Source organism: Mercenaria mercenaria, chromosome 8, assembly GCF_021730395.1.
Source record: "Mercenaria mercenaria strain notata chromosome 8, MADL_Memer_1, whole genome shotgun sequence".
Classification (NCBI taxonomy): Eukaryota; Metazoa; Mollusca; class Bivalvia; order Venerida; family Veneridae; genus Mercenaria; species Mercenaria mercenaria.
The window spans coordinates 73166037-73183928 of NC_069368.1; the positions used below are offsets into that span (position 1 = coordinate 73166037).

Consider the following 17892-nt stretch of genomic DNA (forward strand, 5'->3'; position numbering starts at 1 on the left):
GACGCTCAGCAACTCGATACAATAAAGCTGGGTATGGACTGTTTGACAGTATTGTGAAAAGAAATGTGGAATTGGATATTTTAGACGTAGTTTTCTGGAGACGGTAACACTGCCCGTGATGTACGTTTATCATTTCAATATGTATTGGTAAAGTACTTTTGTCAAGGAAGTCAAACAGTTTAACAATACTCTAGTTTGGGGCGAACATAGGTATTTTAACCTATAAGCCTTTTTTGAGTCGGCTAAACGCTGAAAGCGTTTGACGAGTCCATGCTATCGCCCGATTTCTCAATCTCATTAAATGGCCTCACAACACAGCGAATAGATGTAGTTCCATTAGATTGTCTGTAATTTCAAAGAGTTCATTGATCGGATGAAGTTCAGTTATGTCAATCCCATTTGCTATGACCAATATACGATGTAATCTGTCAAATTTATGAAGTGTAATTGTGCAATTCTCGAATAAAGCCACGTATTTTCTTTCGCGGTAACTCATTAAGCATAAACACGCATAACGATTCTGCGGGATTTGGTAATACATTTGCGCATATGATTATGGTGACTAATTTTATGCCCTTTTGTCACAAAATAGCAATTATGATGTTCACAAATTCAAATAAAAACTGCCTATTAACTTATTAGCCAAATTATCCATTGTTACCCTGTCCGTTTAAAAAAAAATCTTTAAAATCATTGCGCAAATAACAAATTTATTGCGCTGTGCATTTCATGAATTGCGCAGGCTTACTAAGGTTGCGTAACATCCAGCGAAAGACAAAATATAGTTCCAGAACATACTGCTAGTATTTTATTGAGGCGGGTACCTCTGAAAGCATTCGAATGTCTCTTATCAAAGAGTTTACCACATCGATGAAATTAAATTCTGACAGCTTCGTTTTAAATGGCCCGAATAAGATATGTGCAGTACGTTAATTCTTCCGCTAGACTTCGCGGATGAATCCTAATTACATTCTGGGCACTTGTCGGCGAACACACGTGACCTGTTTATAACAACGCTTCTGCGACTTTGCGCTTGAAAATACGGACTTCGGTTCACCGAAAAAATACTACGGATATCAGCCAGATCAAAATGATGCAAAATCGCGAGTGGTGAAAATGCAAACGTCTACATACAACTTCGTTCTAAATCGTAACCTTTCTGGAATTTTGACTGGTTCGGATAATTTGCTTACGATTCAGGTCGCAAAAAAATGAAACCGTCACCCATTCTGCGTTTCATGATGACACATGGGTTGAATTTTGCAGTCAGTAAGCGGATAAATTATCGGGAAAAGAAGCTCTTACTGGTTTGTTTAATTACTACTGATTTTAAAAATGATTTTATTTCTTATTTTTCGAGAAATTAACAAATCAGCGAAACATTAAGTTGTATTTTCTTGTAGTTTTTGAAATCGAAAGTAGATCGTCTATGTTAGACTGCTTTGACGAAACGAAACAATTCTTTTTTTTATGAAATGATTTAAATAAGAGATAATTTCACCGTAAACTTCAATGCCAGATACTGCCAATTGCTGCTAAACTGTTTTCGTGTCATCACAATTTTGGCGGTATAAAGAAAAGTGTAATCGTATCCGGATATAACACTTTGGGTAAATATCGAGCTGTGTTATGAAATTTTAACATTCAAGTAACAGACATGATAGATATTATTGTAAAAGAAATGATTCTAGAATTTATTTTTATAACACACACATAGAATCTATATCAGACTTAAATTCTAGTCCTGAGGCATGACCTGAAAGTAAAAATATGAAGTGACAGTCATTCATACTTTGGATATTGTAATACTAAAAAGAATCTAGGTTATATTTAGAAATTGAAACATAAAATTTTCAGTTAGAAATCGCACCAAAGGCTGTATCAAGGGTCTACATTTTCAAAATTTTCTTGTGGTGATACCCCAAATCCTACTTGCAGGAGTGGGTATCCTCCCACACCCTCCCCCATATTGCCACTTCACAGTTTGATATATTTGCCCTTTTACCACCTGCCACAATGCCCATTTCAAAATCTGACTGCAGTTCAAGCGGGAAGGAACACCCCTCCCCACACCCACCCTGCTACCGACCACGTAAAAATGGCTCAAACATTTTTCAGCCCAATCTGGGCCTGTCTGTCTAGATCAATCAACATGGATAATTGAAAGTGCATGGACTTGGGGACTACTGACATGGTTTTGAAGGGATTAACAGGTCTGAAATAGAATAAATGATGGTTTTAACTAAAAAAGAACTGCATTTATTAATATCGGTTATCTTTTCCGAAATTGGTAGCTAGTCCGAGTAACTTCCTTTAGTTTCGAATGCGCAATTTTCCTGTCAGTGTAAACATTCATGACACTATATATTGACACACAGCAACATTTACATATCTTTAAATGCAAAAGTAAGTATACTTTAAATTCACATCACTTATAATATGATTGAACTGTTATAGAATCACTGGACCTCAAATTCAGAACTTGTGTAAACGAAACTTTCCTGACATAAAATCTGCAGCATAGGCATGATACACATTCTAACTCATTTACAAATGGTACCAGCACTCAGTGATTTCAGTTAGCAGTGCATCTAAATTTTCTTGAACTTTGTGCAGTACAGCTGTCAAACCCATTCGGGTCGCGAAATTACATTACAATCACGAATAAATAATAAACGGATAAAAAATTTACCACAATAAACAGATAAGATGTAAATCTATATCAGTACTTTTACTGCAACTACCAATTTTGGTGTATCATTTTGTAGAAAATACACAATTCGCTGGTGTTTACATTTATCGGAGAAATTTAGCGGAAGCAATTGCCGTTTCCAGGCAAACGACCAAAAACTACCGTAAGGCAACAAAACTACCCTAAGTATGTTCAGATACTGTATCGTCTGCTCAATCAATTGTGCATTAATTGTATAAATGCAGAACAATCTTATTTTAGCGGAATCCTAAGTGGATCTATCTTTTCTGAAGGCAGTTTTAAATTTAGCGTAACGTTTTGATTGGTCGATCGTTTCCGCTATCGCTGCTGATTGGACGAGAGTGCATTTGAAAGTTTTACGGCGGGACAATTTCGGTTGTATATTCCAACGCCTGAAAGCTTATAAATACGAGCACAGACGTCAGTCGTCAGCTTTCCATCCGTCAGACACGGACATTATGTCACGTTGAAGGTCAAAGATCCGCCATCCGCCAGCATCCGCCAAAGCTCTAAGCCGCTAAAACAAGACTGCCGCTAAAGGACAGTTAATCCGCCAGTATATTTATTTACATTTGGTATGTGTAAACTCTGGTTATAAAATCCGCCAAAACGAGATCGCCGCTAAAAACTCGAAATCCGCTAAAAGCTTACATTTCCTTAACAGACATACGTACTTCCCCTAACATCAAACATAGTAACACTGTGGAACATTGTGAAAGCTCATACCAAGGGTGACACTATATAATAAGTCTCATTAAATTAAAGCATTGTTGTATTTTATTTAGTTAATACAATATTAAAAGTTTAGAAATATACATCTGTCTTTATGTAAATTTTAGGTAGTTTCGCATTCGGCCTGTATAAAAATCACTACCGTACCATCGCTATAATAAATAGCCCTACCATCCTGTAACTTAAGCCTGGGCAATAGCGAATATAATAATAATCGTTCTGAAGATAAGACCCGACGACGACGATTACACGTGGTGTCAGAAGTGCAGATGTTAGTTCTGTCTAATATCAAGAACCTCAACATAAATTAAAGTGATCTTTATTCATCTAACAGTGTAAACTACCCATACGTGAAGTATTCTTTAAGGAAGGTGTACAGTACTGTATTAAATTATTTCTTTTAACTGAATGGCATTGTACGTGTATATTGGTGTTGATGAATTTAAAGTTGGTTTGGCGGATATGAAAAAATAATTAGGTATTTGACTGTGACATTTAAAGGTTGTTTCTATCTTTGATCTGGTTTAGGTTAAGGCCTCGGAAAGCTCCCTGCGCGGCAGGTTTGGCCATAAATATACGTGATGTTTTTACTTTTTAATTCAACATGGATAACTCAGATCCTGAGATTGAGTTTAATCATGCTCAAGGTGACCATGGGGATATTCATGACTCCCCTAGGCGTCAAATCAGAGCTCAACAAGATGAAGCACAGTATGACGGACAAAACAGATATGACAGACATTTTCAGTGTTGTAACAGGCCTCACAGGCCATCTATTACTATTAAACCAGACCAATTCACTGGTGACGAGGACTGGGAGCAATACGTATCACACTTTGAGGACTGTGCTGAATTAGGACAATGGAATGACAAAGAAATGCTTCTTACACTAGCTGCTAGTTTAAAAGGTCAAGCGCGTATTTTCTACACAAGTCTCCCTGCTGTTCAGAAATGTAATTACGAGCGTCTAACATTGTCGCTTGAACAAAGGTTTGGTAGTGCGCGTCAGCAAGCAAGATGGCTGTCAAAATTCCAGACTCGTACGAAGTTATGAGGTGAGTCCGTTGTTGCATTTGGCGATGATTTACGGTTGCTGGCTAGAAAGGCTTACAGTAATTTAGAGTCTGAAGCGCATGAAATGCTGGCTCTTCAACAATTCTACAAATCTCTTTCTGTTGAGATGAAATTTAGAGTTATAGATCGTGACTGCAGAACAATCATGGAAGCTGTAGAAGTTGTAGAACGATATGACGATTTATTAGGAGAAAGTGCAACTCACACAAGGCGCAGAGATGTTGTCAGGCAGGTCAGTGCAAGTACACCAAACACATTTTATGGACATGCTAATAGATGGGAAGGATCTAACAACAGAGAAAATGTTGATGAGCTTCAGAGAACCTTGAAATCTATTCTAGTCAGGCTTAATCAAATTGAAAGAGGACAAAGAAGAAGGTCACAAAATGAACAACGGACCTGTTTCATTTGCCAGTCACCTGATCACCTTTTTAAGGACTGTCCAAACAGACAAGGTCAAAGGGCAAACAGCACAAACATAAATGCAGAATCAAACCAGATGTTGGGAAACGACAACCAGTCCTCTCTGTGGGTCGAGAGAGGGCTCATTCTGAAGTAAATAGACCTAAATTTGAGACAGCAAATATAGTTAGAGAAAGTGTAATTGATGCATATGAGAAAAATACAGTTGATGTTGAAAACATTGAACCAACTGATGCAAGTAACACTTATTTTTAATAATAATTGGTCAAGTCAGTGATAAAGCAACACAATCTGACAATGGTCTTTATGTAACTGGTAGTGTAAATGATATATCAGTTAATTTATTGCTTGACAGTGGTAGTACAGCAACTCTCATTTCAAAAGTAACATTTGATAAGTTAAACATCAAGTTCCTTCATGAAAATAATACACAAATTGAAGGTGTGAATGGTTCAAATATTAAGGTTCATGGTAAAAGTAATTTTAATATTATGCTTGGTCAAGTACAAATTGAGCACCCGGTCATTGTCTGTGACATAACTGTAGAAGATATTATTGGGCAAGACTTTATCTTAAAGCACGTTCGAAACTGGGACTTGGACACACTGAAATTAATTTTGCGTTCTGGAGAGTGCATACAGTTCTTCACAAAAGGTGAAACAGAGAAGGTATGCCGTGTTATTGTTAGGGAAAGTGTAGAGGTCCAGTCTCGATCAATTGCTAATGGAAAAGTCAGAACGCCAAGTGGTGAGGGATTACCTAATTCTAGTTATGTTGAGAATGACACTGATGTTCACAGAAGTAAGGATATACGCATAGTAGAAGCAATAATTAATCCACGTAGTGCAGAAGCTGGCAATGGTGTTATCAGTCAAAGGGAAGAAAAAGTTGTGATGCACAAACGTCTTATTAACATAGGTAAATGTAAATCTTCCCATCAAGATAAAGATGATGACGTAAATAATGGTTTTAAAGACAAAATACATAGTTACACCAATGTTAAAGATCAAAGGCAAGCTGAAGAAACAAATGAGCCCACTGCAAAAGTCTTAAGAGTTATCACATGGCAAGATGCTGTCTGCAAAGCTGAAAATGAGATTGCGCCACATCTATTTGACCATAACGGATGGGATCCAACAGGAATAGGTACTGTTCTGTTGTCTGATGAAGGTATTTGTTCCATTTCGGCTAAATTGGAAATTGGGGTCAGACCAAAGTAGTCTGCACTAATTGGTGATACGTCTATTCTGGAGATGATTTTGAGGCAGAGGGATAAGTTGGATGTCCAGTATCAAAAGGTTTATCGCAGATATGTTGATGAATCTGGTTCAGCTAAGTGGGAGCTGATCATACATTAAATACCAGAAAGATGTTGTTCATTTCAGTCATGAATGGTAAAATGTGTAAAAGTTAATGTATGTTTATGTCATACAAAGTGCTCCTGAAATTTATGTAATCTAAAAACATTCCATATCTCTCTGTGTAAGGATAGTAGGTTGTTATGAAAATTCTGTGGTTGTTTTAACAAAATGAGGTTATTATTATCAGTCAGAGTAATTGCAACGGATAGTGTGGTATACAAAATGAAAAAAAAAAATCAAAAATAGTACGCGAAATATCGGGCATTGATACTTCCTAAGCAGAGTGCCAATGTGATGAAATGCATGAAAAATGTGTGCATTTTTTTGTTTTAATATATGAAACGATGAAATGATGATGTGAAGTGTTTTCTTTTTGTAAAGAAATATATTTTTAATCAATTATGTTTATGTTAAGTGCATATGAAGTGCAGAATTTAGTGAAATAATCATCAATGAGAAATCTAGTGTTTGAGAAATGAGAACTTTTGTGAGGCATGCGATGCCGTGACTCTCAGATGGAGAAATATAATATGTATTGAAGTTAGCATATTAAGTTGTTAAGTGATGTTAAATAAGTATTTCAATGAAGGTGATTAATGTATGAAAGTGTTCTTAAACTTTAAACTTTGATTGAATTGAATGAAATATTTAATTTGATATGTTATTTTACTGTTGAATGTAATGCATTGGTTTATAGTAAAACAAATTTAAATTTAACCCTTGGTACAGCATTAACACTGACAGTAAAATGACAACATATAAAGTCACAAATATCCAGGAGGATATTTTTTTACGAAGGAGGGGGAATTGTTATAGAATCACTGGACCTCAAATTCAGAACTTGTGTAAACGAAACTTTCCGGACATAAAATCTGCAGCGTAGGCATGATACAGATTCTAACTCATTTACAAATGGTACCAGCACTCAGTGATTTCAGTTAGCAGTGCATCTAAATTTTCTTGAACTTTGTGCAGTACAGCTGTCAAACCCATTCGGGTCGCGAAATTACATTACAATCACGAATAAATAATAAACGGATGAAACATTTACCACAATAAACAGATAAGATGTAAATCTATATCAGTACTTTTACTGCAACTACCCATTTTGGTGTATCATTTTGTAGAAAATACACAATTCGCTGGTGTTTACATTTATCGGAAAAATTTAGCGGAAGTAAATGCCGTTTCCAGGCAAACGACCAAAAACTACCGTAAGGCAACAAAACTACCCTAAGTATGTTCAGATACTGTATCGTCTGCTCAATATCGGACTGTAAATCAATTGTGCATTAATTGTATAAATGCAGAACAATCTTATTTTAGTGGAATCCTAAGCGGATCTATCTTTTCTGAAGGCGTAAGAGCCATGACAGTTCTAAGTTTAGCGTAACGTTTTGATTGGTCGATCGTTTCCGCTATCGTTGCTGATTGGACGAGAGTGCATTTGAAAGTTTTACGGCGGGACAATTTCGGTTGTATATTCCAACGCCTGAAAGCTTATAAATACGAGCACAGACGTCAGTCGTCAGCTTTCCATCCGTCAGACACGGACATTAGGTCACGTTGTAGGTCAAAAATCCGCCATCCGCCAGCATCCGCCAAAGCTCTAAGCCACTAAAACAAGACTGCCGCTAAAGGACAGTTAATCCGCCGGTATATTTATTTACATTTGGTATGTGTAAACTCTGGTTATAAAATCCGCCAAAACGAGATCGCCGCTAAAAACTCGAAATCCGCTAAAAGCTTACATTTCCTTAATAGACATACGTACTTCCCCTAACATCAAACATAGTAACACTGTGGAACATTGTGGAAGCTCATACCAAGGGTGACACTATATAATAAGTCTCATTAAATTAAAGCATTGTTGTATTTTATTTAGTAAATACAATATTAAAAGTTTAGAAATATACATCTGTCTTTATGTAAATTTTAGGTAGTTTCGCATTCGGCCTGTATAAAAATCACTACCGTACCATCTCTATAATAAACAGCCCTACCATCCTGTAACTTAAGCCTGGGCAATAGCGAATATAATAATAATCTGAAAATAAGACCCGACGACGACGATTACAGAACAATACCTAGCGTGTGACACGGTTATCGCCAGGCCCGTTATCTGTAAAATATCTGAACAGTTCTTTCGTCCATCCGTTACAAATTGTATGTGGCAATCCGCGCTATAAAATTTCAATATATAAATTGTCATATTCAAATTTTATCATGTGCGAATATATACCAGCCGATAATTGCCTGTTTTGGTAATGCCGGAGGCAAATGTTTACTGGAAAAATATATATAGCCATGGGCAGTATCTTCGTGTCAGATGTCAAATTGTAGTTTGTACTTTCAACATTTTTATTTTTGCGAACCACTCTTCAATTTTAGAGAAATATATTGGGTTTAAATACTTGTATAATGTCAATCAAAGTTTTACTAGGCACCGATTGAATGTCAATTTCATCTACTGTAACAAAATCTCTGTTCAGTTGGGGGGAAAAAACAACTAAAAACACGATATTTACCCCAACACCGTGCCAATTTGGTTGTGTTTCTAATCGATGTAGCTCACTACAGAGTTGGAGCGGTTTTCTGCGCATGCCCGGAAGTGATTATCTAATGTCGCGTACGGCAAAAATTCGCAAAAATTATTGTCTGTTAGCATGCATTTAATGTAAAATATGTATAATATACTGACTAAATGTTAGGGTAAGTATCACCATGGTTACAAAATATATACATTTGAAGTACATTTAGTTCAAATTGCTTCAGTCCGACATATACTGGAGTCTGTAATTTATACCAGCGCTCCAACTCTGCATTGAGTCACAGCTGTTTCTAATCCCGTACCGTACCCATACCGTACATCCGTATTCGTAAACTATAGGTTTTGTTCGGGGAAAGGCGGAAACTTTCATCGTTCTTTGACATCAAAATGCTTCAGAAACACCTTAAAATCCGCTTATTAAGAAATCTGCCGTTTGATAATTTGATTTATTTTATGCTTACTGGTGAAATACTGAAAAATATCAGTGAGATATTTCTCTATATCACTCACAGTGCCGAACTTCTTTTTTTTTTTCAGATAAAATTATCTCCCTTGAAATATATTCTTTAATTAACTCCCCTTGTTGCCTTTATAATTGCTGGTATCCTATTATAATCCTAACATTCAAGCCATACAGGAGACATGTACAGCTAGACAATCCATTATAGGCCAAGCTAGCTATAATAAAATTTGCAAAAGAAATAATAATGCTCTAGAAATGTTACCTTCAAAGTTGGTTGCTTGCCTTGCCATAGCTATATATCATATATATGATAGATACGTTTTTCCTCCACTTTTCATCGGTTCCTCACTATCGTGTAGTAGATTTTACTGGCGACAGCACATTTAGTTGGTTGTTGTCTTAGTTTATTATCACAAGACATCAACTCAACCTTACGTAATATGTCAGTATTTTCGTCGAAATTCTTCCCCACCCATCCAGTTGTGTTCCAAATTCCATCCTATTGTGAGGCTATTCGTTATGCTATACAGCTCCTAGACCAAAATTTCCATTAAATCCATGATGATATTTAATTCTGCAGCTTGATTTTCCAAGGACTTTCGGATATTCCCCAGTTGTTTACGTTTTTCGGGTTGTTTCAGCGTTTGTAAACAAAGCAAGTTTCCGGTTATTTAACGAACTGACGGCATTGACCGAAAAGTTTTAAATATGCATACGTAATTACTGTCTGTTGGCCGCGGATTGTACATTTTTTAACAAAATATTTTAAATGCAGTTTTTGTTTTCAAAAACAAAATGGCGTCGTGTTGATTTCACGGACCTAATCACCAATATTCGATATCAATGTGCCTGAGTGTCCATGGTAATTTAGCGGATACATCATATGAAACACGGTAGCCTAAACAAATCCTAATATCATCATAAAGTATTGGTCTTATTTGAACATGTAAGCATGTAATAAACAGAAAATTCGTTGATCTGCACCAATTAGCATAAAATAAAAAGAAAATTTGTTTGTTTGCAGTGTGATATTGAAATATATCTTCACCGATAAGGGAGACAATTCTGATATTTTCACTCAGGCTCCGCCTTCGTGAAAATATTCAATTGTCTCCCTTATCGGTGAAGATATATTTCGATATCACACTGCAAACAAACAAATATCCTCTATATATCTCTAAGTTATTTGCTCAAACACTGAAAGCGTATTTCGTACCAACCTGCGTTTTATAAATGCCCGCCACACCCCACCTCGTTGTAATTTGATTTAAGCGAAATCTAATATGTTGACCTATCAATTTTCTTTTCGTTTTAGATTAGGTAGACATTACCAAAGGTATGTGCAGAGTTTGATTAAATTCTATTATGTGAAACTCGATAAAATAGCAGAAGTACCAACTTAAAATTGACAAAAATATGCAAAAATAGCCCTTGGGTCTGCTGAGCAAGTATTCCTTTCTTTACAAAATCATTTTCATTTGATTTCTCTGATCATGTTTCAAATAGATATATTGTTTTCCGTTATAAAAATGCTTAGATATTAAATTTGTTCTGATTATTGTACTTTACTGAAATATATTTTAGGATTATAGAAATTTTGAAAAATGTTAAAAATAGCACCATATCTAGGGGAAAATTAAATTGAAACAAAGCTGGTGACCTAGTATTTTTATTTCATTTTTCAATACATCATAACATGATCTTTTAATACAAAACATTTCATCAAAATCTATTATTGAGAAAAAAAAATACGAAACTGTAGCGAGCGTCCTTAACATTTTTCAATATGCGACACATTTATTTATGTCATTGATTAAATTATCTTATTATTTAATCAGTCAATGCTACGAATTGACGTAATTCTTACAAGATGTACACAACGATATTTATGGATATCTAATTGGTTATTAAATACAGAAGTCATACGATCATTTAACGCATGTTAATTCTATATTCATTGAGAATATGTATTTTGAAAACAAGAAAGTTAAGAAATATATGTCTTTACATCGTTACGGAATTTCCTGCTCATTGCGATAGTAAAACACTCATGCTCTCGCACACACGCACTCACAGACATTATTCCGAAATATATACATAACAAATTGGAAAAATGATGCAGAAACACCTTCTTCCGAATATATGCTGATTACCATGAAAAAACATATTTATATCTATAAAAATAGATAATCAATGTATCAGAACAAGAACATCAACTTATGTTAGTTAGGCGTTATTGTTCTATAGCTCCTCTTGTTACTGGCTACAATTTTTATTATTTTTCTAATTGTAGTAACGCAACAAACTTCATTTTCATAACAATCTTTCTTCGTTTCAGATGGTTCACACACCATCAGCAACCATAAGGCAAGAAACATGAATAACACATTCAAAATTACTTCTAATATTCTTCAGGAGAAAAACAAAAAATCCATTCACTTAATATCTAGCATTTAAATAATAATTCTTACACAAAATCTGTTGAGTGTGGCTGAAACTAATAATGCACATTGCACGACATTACTTCTGACAGTCTGAGGTGAAAAGTAACAAAAAAAATCAGTTCACGAATATTTAGCATTAAAATTCTTATACAAAACGTGTAGAGTGTGGCCGAAATTTGGAGATAGCCGTTCACATGTATATGTTTTAATTGCCTTAAAAAAATTTCGTTTTCTCTAGTGCAACATCCAATTAAAAATCCTGTGACACCTGTCTGAGAACTAATTCAAAAATAGCTGTACCTTCTTGAAATGATACGCTGGATAAATGAACATGCTACATGGGTTTTCGCAACTTTTTATTACATGTGGTCACTTCTTTTCTTATTTCTAGATGTCATATTTACATTTTATGTTTATATGTAAAGCATCTCTTTTTTCACACATGGTCGTGTCGAGAACGTAAAAGAATACTGTTTTTATTTAGAACTTTACAGTCTGTAGGTACTTAGTTACTGTAAGCTTGTGAGACACAATGGCGCCTTAGCAACAAAGTCTACGGATCGACGGATAGCGCTTTATCTTATTGGCCAATATTATTGGTTTGATTGACAGATCGGATCCATCCATTCATTATTAATCACACATTTAGCATACAGTGAGGAGTGAATACACAAACGTCCTCCGTGAATTGACATTTAACTATTTATCTTGCAGAAAAAAAAACTGCTGCAGCATGAATCCAGGAGAAAAACTGAAAGTGCTCCAATTCTATAAACGTGGCTTCCACACTTTACCGTTGATGAACGATCTGAACAATTTTCCATTTACATACAGTTTGTTTCCGATAAGACTAACGTCATTTCCGTTATTCCTTTCCATTGCCATGACCGGAAGTAGTGCTGTCCTGGCTTCAAGGAGTTCCTTTGGCCATGCTGAGCCGATGTCTTGTATGCCATCTTTAAGTTTTTTCTTCGATGCTTTTGTTTCTTTCGGAAATGGTTTGTCAGTCAGACTCTGTCTCGAAGCTTAAACCATACAAACTTCTTTGACAAACAGAAATAAATTCAAAACTAAATTCAAAGTGAATTCAACTATTAATTAAATGAATCTCTTCAGCAAGTTTATTATGGGACATAGTTTCGCTGTTTTGTAATTGTTACTGTTTTCATTGCTGCTGATGTATATTAGTTAGCAAGCCATTAAGAAATTTCAACTCAGTTAAAAATTTATATTTTATGTAAGAGTTTTCATTAAGTAATATAATTGGCATTTTTTACGCTTCAATATTTTTAAGCACATTTCAAGCAAACATATAATAAGCGAGAAGCCAAACGTTATTCATTACAAAATTAGTGAAGGTGCTGTTTACAAGCGGTATTAATTACAAATCATCGACAGTGGTTTTAAGTTTTATACGAGACATTGGCGTGAAGTTTATTACAAATGTGCGACAGTGGCGCGAACTTTATTACAAATGTGCGGCAGTGGCGTGAAATTTATTACAAATGTGCGACAGTGGCGTGAAATTTATTACAAATGTGCGACAGTGGCGCGAAGTTTATTACAAATGTGCGACAGTGGCGCGAAGTTTATTGCAAATGTTCGAGAGTGGCGTTAAGTTTATTACAAATGTGCGACATTATCGTGAAGGTTATTACAAATGTGCGATATTGTCGTAAATTTTATTACAAATAATGGAAAGTGGTGTGAAGTTTATTACAAATGTGCGACAGTGGCGAAGTTTATTGCAAATGTTCGACAGTGGCGCGAAGTTTATTGCAAATGTGCGACATTGTCGTGAAGGTTATTACAAATATGCGATATTGTCGTAAAGGTTATTACAAATATGCGACAGTGGCGTGAAGTAAATTACGAATGTGCGACAGTGGCACGAAGTTTATTGCAAATGTTCGACAGTGGCGTTAAGTTTATTACAAATGTGCGACACTGTCGTGAAGGTTATTACAATTGTGCGATATTGTCGTAAAGGTTTATACAAATGTGCGACACTCACGTCAGGTTTATAACAAATGTGCGACAGTGACGTGATGTTTATTACAAACGTGCGACAGTGGCGTAACGTTTATTACAAATGTGCGACAGTGGTGTGAAGTTTATAACAAATGTGCGACAGTGGCGTGAAGTTTATTACAAATGTGCGACAGTGGCGTGAAGTTTATTACAAAAGTGCGACAGTGGTGTGAAGTTTATTACAAATGTGCGACAGTGGCGTTAAGTTTATTACAAATGTGCGACATTATCGTGAAGGTTATTACAAATATGCGATATTGTCGTAAAGGTTATTACAAATATGGGAAAGTGGCGTGAAGTTTATTACAAATGTGCGACAGTGGCGAAGTTTATTGCAAATGTTCGACAGTGGCGCGAAGTTTATTGCAAATGTGCGACATTGTCGTGAAGGTTATTACAAATATGCGATATTGTCGTAAAGGTTATTACAAATATGCGACAGTGGCGTGAAGTTTATTACGAATGTGCGACAGTGGCACGAAGTTTATTGCAAATGTTCGACAGTGGCGTTAAGTTTATTACAAATGTGCGACACTGTCGTGAAGGTTATTACAATTGTGCGATATTGTCGTAAAGGTTTATACAAATGTGCGACACTCACGTCAGGTTTATAACAAATGTGCGACAGTGACGTGATGTTTATTACAAACGTGCGACAGTGGCGTAACGTTTATTACAAATAGCGACAGTGGTGTGAAGTTTATAACAAATGTGCGACAGTGGCGTGAAGTTTATTACAAATGTGCGACAGTGGCGTGAAGTTTATTACAAATGTGCGACAGTGGTGTGAAGTTTATTACAAATGTGCGACAGTGGCGTTAAATCTGTGCTTAGGAATGATGTGCTAATTACTCACGGTGTCGAAGAATCATGAATAAATGGGTCATCACGTGATCGCCGACGAAATTTTTTATCGATGACTACCTTTGATGCCCAAATTATGCATAACAATAAATTAAATCTAATGATATCTCCACGCTGCATGTAAAACGATCTCTTATTATACAGTTATGCAATCATTCCCGGACATTGTGTTAAATTACCAAAATTATTTGAATTAAGTTATTGCCTAAAATTGAATTAGCTTTTTCGTCTTAATTTGGCAAGATTTTCGTCATGTGCCTAGTCGGACTGCCTAAACAGTTATAGAGATGCCTATAAGAAAAAAATTTGTTTCTGAAAATTCCCGAGTAGCTGCCGGGGATCGAACCCCCGACCTCAGGATTGGAAGGCCAGTGTGCAAACCACTGAGCTATCCGTCCATAGGCTTATTAGTTCAAATTGCTTCAATCCGACATATACTGGAGTCAGTAATTTATACCGGCGCTCCAACTCTGCATTGAGTCACAGCTGTTTCTAATCCCGTACCGTACCCATACCGTACATCCGTATTCGTAAACTATAGGTTTTGTTGAGAGAAAGGCGGAAACTTTCATCGTTCTATGACATCAAAATGCTTGCTTCAGAAACACCTTAAAATCCTCTTATTAAGAAATCTGCCGTTTGATAATTTGATATATCTCTAAGTCATTTGCTCAAACACTGAAAGAGTATTTCGTACCAACCTGCGTTGTATAAATGCCCGCCACACCCCACCTCGTTGTAATTTGATTTAAGCGAAATCTAATATGGTGACCTATCAATTTTCTTTTCGTTTTAGATTAGGTAGACATAACCAAAGGTATGTGCAGAGTTTGATTAAATTCTATTATGTGAAACTCGATAAAATAGCAGAAGTATCAACTTAAAATTAACAAAAATATGCAAAATTAGCCCTTGGGTCTGCTGAACAAGTATTCCTTTCTTTACAAAATCATTTTCATTTGATTTCTCTGAGCATGTTTCAAATAGATATATTGTTTTCTGCTATAAAAATGCTTAGATATGAAATCTATGCTGATTATTGTACTTTACTGAAATATATTTTAGGATTATAGAAATTTTGAAAAATGTTAAAAATAGCACCATATCTAGGGGAAAATTAAATTGAAACAAAGCTGGTGACCTAGTATTTTTATTTCATTTTTCAATACACCATAACATGATCTTTTAATACAAAATATTTCATCAAAATCTATTATTGAGAAAAAAAGTTACGAAATTGTAGCGAGCGTCCTTAATAATATCACACATATAAATGTGCAAAAACGGGGCATATATAAATGGGTAATAATAGTAAATTACCTTATGATTATATAGTCTAAAGAAAAGTCTCTTGTTGGAGAGGTTTGTGAACATATACAGGTTTCCTTGGACCTGCAAAACATTACTTTTCTTTTTCTAGTTCAGACCAAAAACCACTAAAACAGGTATTTCATCGTGATGGAAGTGACAAAAATTACTGCGCAGCGAAAGCAGTAACGTTTTAATTATTCCTTAAATTAGATAAAGTTTACAAAGACATTTTTCCTCCTTTCATATTCAGTTTTATGGTTAAGTTCGCAATCGGTGTATGTTCAGAAATGAATAGTATGAACATTGTCCTTTGGACTGGATCTTAAAGCCAAACGCAAACTGTTATACATGATTTTTTCCGTTGTGTAGTACAAAGTGACAGGAGAAAAGAAACGAATCCACCTTTAAAAAAATGAGGGCCAAGATGGCCCTATGTCGCTCACCTGAGAAACACACCATAACACAACGTAACAGTGTAAACATGTTTGACCTAGTGATTTCATGGAAAAAAATATTCTGACCAATTATCATTAAAATTGGAGCAAAAAGCTTGAGTATAAGTAAGTATTTTCTTTGATTTGACCTAATGACCTAGTTTTTGACCCCAGATGACCCATATTCGAACTTGACCTAGATTTCATCAAGGCTATCATTCTGACCAAATTTCATGAAGATCAATTGAAAAATACAGCCTCTACCGCATATACAAGGTTTTTCTTTGATTTGACCTAGTGACCTAGTTTTTGATCCCAGACTACCCATATTCGAACTTGACCTAGATTTCATCAAGGCAACCATTCTGACCAGATTTTATGAAAATCCAGTGTAAAATGCAGCCCCTATTGCATACACAATTATTTTCCTTGATTTGACCTAGTGACCTAGTTTTTAAACCCAGATGACCCATATTCAAACTTGACCTAGATTTCATCAAGGCTATCATTCTGACGAACTTTCATAAAGATCAGTTGAAAAGAAATTAGCCTCTATCGCATACGCAAGGTTTTGCTATGATTTAACCTAGTGACCTACTTTTTGACCCAGATGACCTATAATCGAACTTGACCTAGTTTTATCAAGGCAATCATTCTGACCAAATTTCATGAAGATCAATTGAAAAATACAGCCTCTATTGCATACAGAAGGGTTTTCTTTGATTTGACCTAGTGACCTACTTTTTGACCCAAGATGACACATAATCAAATTCAAGGTAGATTTTATCAAGGCGATCATTTTGACCAAATTTCATGAAGATCAATTGAAAAATACAGCCTCTATCGCATACACAAGGTTTTTCTTTGATTTGACTTAGTGACCTAGTTTTTGACCCAAGATGACCCATATTCAAATTTGACATAGATTTTATCAATGCAATCATTCTGACTTAATTTCAGGAAGATCAATTGAAAAATACAGCTTCTATCGCATACACAAGGTTTTCTTTGATTTGACCTAGTGACCTAATTTTTTATCCCAGATGACCCATATTCGAACTTGACCTAGATTTCATCAATGCAATCATTCTGACCAAATTTCATGAAGATCAATTGAAAAATACAGCCTCTATCGCATACACAAGGTTTTTCTTTGATTTGACCTAGTGACCTACTTTCTGACCCAAGAGGACCCATTTTCAAGTTCATCCTAGATTTCATTAATGTTATCATTCTGACTTAATTTCAGGAAGATCAATTGAAAAATACAGCCTCTATGGCATATACAGTCGAGACTGTTTTAAGAGACCGACTTTGGGAAGCAGCAAAAAAGGTCACATATGGCAGGGAGTCTCTTAAAACAGTCTCTTAACAGGATGACGCTGGTTTCATATATTTTTCCAATTAAAGTACATGAATATCGGATACTTATATGTTGGCCTCTTTTAAGGTAGGAGTGGAAAATGATTAAATACTATTTCTTTAATTGCA

The 17892-nt window shown here is 35.5% G+C and overlaps 1 protein-coding gene across 8 annotated transcripts in view; it reads right to left on the reverse strand.

Moving 5' to 3' along the window:
- Positions 1-17892, reverse strand: part of LOC123566083 (ankyrin-1-like) — a 228079-nt gene that overhangs the window by 55346 nt on the left and 154841 nt on the right. Inside the window, exon 16 of one of the 8 annotated variants that reach the window (XM_053550178.1) lies at positions 10970-12786. The exons of 5 other annotated variants lie outside the window; for them this stretch is intronic. In XM_053550178.1, the coding sequence (XP_053406153.1) occupies positions 12530-12786 (257 nt within the window). In that variant the 3' untranslated portion in view covers positions 10970-12529. Of the gene's footprint in view, positions 1-10969; positions 12805-17892 lie in introns of those variants that run through there. 2 more of the 8 variants (XM_053550187.1, XM_053550186.1) reach the window with 2 other exon arrangements.